A 6573-nucleotide genomic window follows, 5' to 3' on the forward strand; every position below is an offset into this window, starting at 1 on the left:
CGAGCTTGCACGAAGATACACGGAAACACCCGACTTCTTATTTATGTTTTGTGAACTTTGTACTATTAATAAATGAAGTAGTACAGTAAGTTAATTAGGTTCTATAGCGTAGTTAAATTGTGCGTCATTGTAAACATCTATCTATGTATGTATTGGGTTAGTTTATTTTGCCATTATTGAGATATGTATTGTAGAGATACCAATATATTTTTGTATGTATCTCTTTTTAATTACAAAAACTCAATTTCAACAAAAGCATTGAATTATAATGTTATTATTATTATAACTTTGCCTAAATAGCAAAAATCGAAGAGGTTTTATTTTCTGACTAAAAACTAAAACCAAATTAAAAATAAAACAAATATGTCAAATTATAAATCCAAAGTGACACTTTCCAGTATTGAAGATATCCTTCGTAAATAACAACGTTTCTTTTACTTGAAGAGAGTTAAAAGCCCTCAACATGAAGATTCCTTACCTTGTGAATATGAATACGTACGTGGCGTACTCCACACCCAAGACTATGAAAAACTCCATCGCGGAGGCGTCCCGCAAAATCGTAGCTGAAGACTTCGAGTGGGATACCGGTATCACTCCTGCACCACTAACCTACTACGCAGCTATTGTTTTATCCAAAATGTTCGATAAAGTCAACCCTCTAGAGAAAATCCTTCAAAAGGACATCGATATATTGATGGATCTGTACCCGGCGGACATTCCATTGAAGTTCAGCGTACCTTACATAAAGGTGACGATCCATTAACCACTAATACTATTTGGAACCCAACATTTGAAGTGGCTTTACGTGACGATTCGAAAACAGTGTGTCTTTTGTATCGAATAATGTATTTAGTTAAAAGATTTATTCAATAATTTTATTTTAGGATGAGCAATATTGGAAGAGATCATTCTATTCAAAATTTCCATCGAGAAAAGAGATGGGGACAATATTTTGGAAAGGCAAATTCCTGTCAGCTTGTTTGCAAGACTATTTAGAGTCTGTTAATCCTGACGTCTTTAGAGAAGATGATGCTGTCGAACTTGCTACACTGGTAATAAACCATTTTTACTATTCAGTGAAAATCACACATGAAAGTAATTATAGATTATAGTCATAATTTTTGGTTTCTTGTTGGTAGGTTAGTCCATACATTTACTTCTTGGGACTTAATCAACTACAAATGGTGCGTCAACCAAAGCCGCCCTTACCTTCTGACGCGGTGGAAGATACGTGTCCTTACAGCGTTCCCAAAGTGTACGACCATATCCCGATGGAGCCGGTGCTGGTCAAATTATATAACTTACGAGAAATATCCTTAGTATTCGGGATAAACGACTTACAAGATAATTATCTGACAAGGTACTTTGAATTTTCGCTAGCTGATTGCGAATCCCTCTGCCGTGGACTACAAGATTTGAGACACCTTCGAATATTCCGTATCAATCGCAGCAATTTAGACTGTTCCAAAGTAAAATTGATCCTTCAAAATCTTGTCAAGAAGGAAAGCATTGAAGAACTGGATTTTAATCATTGTAAGATTGGTGATTACGGAATGAAGGCACTCGGTGGTTTTATATTCATTCATAAAAACGTGAAAGTAGTGAGGATTGCTAACAACAGATTCAAGGAAGAAGGCATTCAAGGTATCGCTTATGCCTTGCAGATGAAGCCAGCTGCACCTATCGAGCTTCTAGGTAAAGACTTGTGACTTCTGTATAAATATTTTATGACGTATTTCCACAAAGAAAAGTTTTATCAAAGTTTCTCCTTGCAGATTTCAGCTTGAACCCCATGTCTCTAGAATGTGCGACCATGTTCGCGGCAGCCTTTGTCAGATGCAAGGAAAAACCACAAACTTTAATCGTTAATTCTTGCGGTTTCAGCGGAGCTTCGGCTGAGAAGGTGCACTTTTTTGTTCCCTGAATTATTTGACTAACGAGTATTACCTGCTACTGTACTACTTGTTTTTGTACATTTTAGGACCATGTGAAAAAATTCCCCTTTTTATTAGGTGATAAAGTAACTTCATAAAATGTCTTCATCGTACATTATTGATTGGATTCTTCATATAATGGCTTTCTGGTTTGACACCTGCGTTTTTACTGCTTGTTTAGATGGCGGGCCTTCTCAGCTTAAACCGTGGCCTTACGAGGTTGGATATGGCTGCAAACGATTTGTCTGGCGATGCCGAGGCGACACTTGTCCGTGCTGTTGAACGAAACAGGAAAATTCTCAGAATAGATCTGCGGAGAACTAGTAAGCGTTTTAACCATGATTTAGACACATTTCATAAGTAATATTATAAAGGTGTTTTTTTTTTAAGAATTCAGGATAAAAGGGCTTGGCTAGTTATGACGATATTTTATAGAGTTATAGGCTAGTGGCTGAGGTGGTGATTTTAGACTTTTTATACGTATGGTCATTTATTTCCCTGAAGGTTAATAATAAAATTGGAGGGCCATTAATGAATTTTATAGATGTTTAAAGGTTTCCTTCTTTTATTTGTTTAGAAATCTCAGAAGCGTCTCAAGCTAAGATTGAAGAACTGCTTCATCGCAACAAGAACTTGGTAGGCCAAGATATAGAGCCAAGTGATGACATTCCACCACTTTACCTCAACGAGCCTGAGTATCTCATTTGGGAGTACAATCCGAACAATCCCGATTATATTCCCGGGAGATATCCTTCGAGAGTGCCCGAAGTTTAGATTTATATGGACGACGTATGCAAGTCACTTAAAAAGTATTATAAAAGTAGTTTTTATTTTATTTGTATTTTTTACATTGTACAGTTTTATTTTTCTTTTTATTCTTGAAGCATTAGACGTGATTATGCGATTGTAGTATTATTCTGTACATTCTGTAGTAGTTCCTTTTTGATATTTTTTTACTCGTTTTCTTTTAGAAGAGCTGGTTATACAATCTTTCTGGTGCATTCATTTAATGATGTGCTGTAATAGTGTTTTTATCAAGATGTTTGCTGCTGTAATTAATCATTTTTTGGTTTGCATTATTAAAATTGCTTTGGTTAATTCATTAAAAAATGGTGCTCATTCATTCTGAGTTGTTTTAAAAGCAAACATAGTTATTATGTAGATGCTCACAGAACACATCTATCATAATTCGAATAATTTACATTTTAAGTTATTATTTTTTAAATTATCTGTAATTACTTTAATGAGAACTTGACCCTGTTTGACCTTGTTTGAACTGAAGTCCGGCCTCTTTATCAAATATTTGATAAACTTTTATATTCGTCATACCACAAAATACATAGGTACAGAAGTCAATCTACATACAAAGCGCGTTCGAGTCACGCAGACATAGGTGTCTATGTGTGCGTGTTCACAGACGCGCTGTCTCAAAACAACTCAAAACAGTGCGAGCGCGGCTGTCGTTTTCTTGAGATACGCGCGCCACACACAAGGTAAATAAATGTGCACGCAGCGGCGGCCCTAGCCATTGCGAGGCTACGTGCGGCAGGTCTATGCGAGGCCCTTTGTCTTACGTGAAAAGTATGTGTTGCGAGAGTAAGCTGGTCTTTCGATTTAGCTAAACGTCATGTTTGAGGAAAAATGCTCAATTTAACAAATTAATAAAATTTTATTATTACTACAGCTTATATTTAAACAATCACAAAATTAACAAATATTAAAATGATCTCATGCTTGCTGCGACTTTTCTTAAGACTAAAATCTTTAATTAAAGCAGAGTAATTGAATGAATGAGCAACGTCATTATCGATCGAAAGAATAGCAAGGGCTGAAAGTCGATCTTGTGTCATCGAATTCCCTAAACATGTTTTAAGCCTCGAAAAACTGCTTTTTCGATATTATTATTTTATTATTCGAATTCTCAAGACTATTTCGGTAGTGGGATAAATTTCAGTTAAATTGTTTTCTAATATATCGGGTGTGTCGTTCATAATCACATTAAATTCTATCACATGTACTTCATGATATTCTATAGCGAATTGTAAAAAAAATAACATAATCCATTCAGTGGTTTAGCCACAGGACTCATTTTTCGTTTTCACAATTCACAACATCATGTGTAAAGCAGAGATAAAGTTAGGAGTATCGAATGTTTTGATCAGTTGACAGCTGTCAGTTTTCAAGGGAGAATTTCAGCTGTTTGTAATGACTGACTTCTATATGGTGTTCTAATTTTCGCACATTTTTATTCCATTTACTTTGTTTGAAAAATGCATTTTTTTATTTTTACGTATTTTACTTTTTTCTTTGTGTTAATCGACATATATCAACCAGTATATTAACGCATTTCATTTAATGTGATTATGAACGACACACCCGATATATTTCAGCACCGAGAAAATATTCAGCTCTTCGTATAACTGATTTAGGGCCGTCTCTAGCTCATTTAGTAGTATCGTCCGGGTGGAATCATGACCCAAGCACCCCCTATGTATTTAAAGATTGTGTGATGAGTAGTTCGAAGATCTTGAATAAGAAAGTTCATACGGAAACTAGGAGTTATTTCGGCGGAAAAGGATGAAAAAAATAAAACAAGTGGAAAGTAAAGCACCCGCGAGCGTAGCGAGCGCAAAAATTTTTGAGCATTGGGTTACTAAAGTACTTAAACTTGTATAATAAACATCAGTGCAAGGTGAAGTCGCGAGCGTAGCGAGCGCGAAATTTTTTAAGTTTTGGGATATAAAAGTACTTTAATCAAGTTAGAAGGAAAGGTACTGTCAAGTGAACATACGCGATCGTAGCGAGCGCGAATTTTTTTTAATTGTTTGTTTAAGGACTCTCAAATTAAACTCGGAATTAAGCACAAATAAAAAGAATCCGTGACTGGATCGAGAGCAAGTTGTTTTTGTTACTTTGGTGTTCCAACTTTTTGTCAAATTGAGGACTCAAAAAATAAACGCAGAATGAATTAGAAATATGTATATTTTTTTCTTGGACCAGATATATATTTTTAATTATATTTTTTTTATATTATTGTGAGTTGAAGCGCGAGGCCACCCAAGCGCGAGGCCCTGTGCGATGGCACAGTTCGCACACCCCTAGGGCCGCCACTGTGTGCACGCGTTGTGATACTAACTGTAATTTGACTGTAATATTTTTAATTTTAATAACAAAAGAAAAAGTAATAATGGAGAAACAAAAAAAGTCGTATTAAATTGTTCAGTGGACGGTTGTTTTAATACAACTAAAACAGTGAACAGTCGTTTTTTTAGCCTGCCGTATTACCTATAGTATGTACCTGCTTATTTTCTCATATTTCGATGGTTCGTTTAATAAACGCAGTTGGTAGGTACAGTTAGGTGGGTAGGTAAGCGGCCCGGCGGCCTCTGGCCCAATGCCGTAATAAGTTTTGCTAGTGTCGACCCAGGCGAACCTCCCAACCTACCCTCAAAGATTATTACTAGTAGGAGTTGATAATTTTTGTGATCATGGCATGAGTATGTTGTAAGGTAGACGAAATAAAACTCGCACATCAAGGTGATGGTGGTGATTTTGATTTTTGATTTCATTACATACAAAAATATTTTTTTCGCAAGTAAAGAGTAGGATAAGTATATATTTATGAATAACAAAATTATAAATTGCGGTTTCTAAAAAAGTTCGGTATCTCGTTCAAACGAATTTCCTTTGAAAATGTTTATTAACCTCTTGTAAGCCACATTAAATATTTTATTATTAGGTATTGGTTTACCACTACCACGTTAGTTTTATAAAAAAGTTGACAGCCCTAGCGCGACCGCCGAGTTTAGGCATGAAAAGTGAAGTACATGCATGAGATTGACTTCTGTTGTATTTTATGGTCATACCTAATTATTCATGTAAAGTACCTAATGTAATATAGATAGTACAGTAGCATTAACAGATTACTTGTTAAGTTTCTGTTTGTCTTTTGTGTTGACTGTTATTTTTTTTCACAGTAATTCCGTTTTGTTTGCAATAAAAAAATACACATACTTACTTACCAAGCTAGTCTTTAATTTGTTAAATAATAATAAGCATTGCACACTTATCAATGTAATATGTATTTAAGTATGAAATCCCCTTGCGAATACAGGTACACCGCCTTAGTAGATACAAATGAGCATCACTCTTCTCTTCAATTCAGTTATTTATCTATTGCTCATCTCTATTTTACAACTCGATGAATAAATAACTTCAATAAACCAGACCGTGGCCCGTAAAACAAAATTCCGAAAAAACGCAACGTGCATGCAGGTTACAGTGTTGCAAGTTAGAAAAAACATTCCTCGTGCCAAGGGAGAATACACGTGAGGCCAATCAGTGCTTTCAAGCCTTTTTACTCTGTGGAGCGGCCTATTGTCTGACACGAAGTTCATCAGGCCGTGGCGGGATTTTACGAAACAAGAAAAATATTTGTCACAAAAAATTGAACGAAATTACGTGTTTGCCTAACTGGCGTGTTTCTTCACGGTTATTACCTTGTTGGGTACCGGTAATAGTTGCCTTAATCATCATTTGCTTTCCTCATAGCCTAGGTAATGGAATAGAGTTAATTATGTTGTAATTGTAATTTCTTGGTATTTTTGTCCTCAACTTTGATCTTCACCTTTTTGTTGTG

The 6573-nt window shown here is 35.5% G+C and overlaps 1 protein-coding gene across 1 annotated transcript; it reads left to right on the plus strand.

The window, feature by feature from the left end:
• The first annotated feature begins 368 nt into the window (after positions 1-368).
• On the plus strand, positions 369-3269 carry LOC110375846 (dynein regulatory complex subunit 5). The gene is made up of 6 exons (XM_021334121.3): positions 369-748; positions 885-1052; positions 1140-1695; positions 1776-1903; positions 2116-2257; positions 2512-3269. Exons 1-6 carry the CDS (start codon positions 464-466, stop codon positions 2706-2708), a joined length of 1476 nt encoding a protein of 491 aa, XP_021189796.3. The 5' UTR covers positions 369-463; the 3' UTR covers positions 2709-3269.
• Positions 3270-6573: the final 3304 nt, after the last annotated feature.

The sequence above is a fragment of the Helicoverpa armigera genome, chromosome 3, assembly GCF_030705265.1.
Source record: "Helicoverpa armigera isolate CAAS_96S chromosome 3, ASM3070526v1, whole genome shotgun sequence".
NCBI lineage: Eukaryota > Metazoa > Arthropoda > Insecta > Lepidoptera > Noctuidae > Helicoverpa > Helicoverpa armigera.

Bases quoted from the DNA above. Each gene is read 5' to 3' on its own strand.
- LOC110375846 (XM_021334121.3), top strand. From the start codon at position 464: ATGAAGATTCCTTACCTTGTGAATATGAATACGTACGTGGCGTACTCC. The intron at 1,696-1,775 runs GTAAAGACTTGT...TTCTCCTTGCAG, and splicing joins TGCACCTATCGAGCTTCTAG to ATTTCAGCTTGAACCCCATG. The intron at 2,258-2,511 runs GTAAGCGTTTTA...TTATTTGTTTAG, and splicing joins AATAGATCTGCGGAGAACTA to AAATCTCAGAAGCGTCTCAA.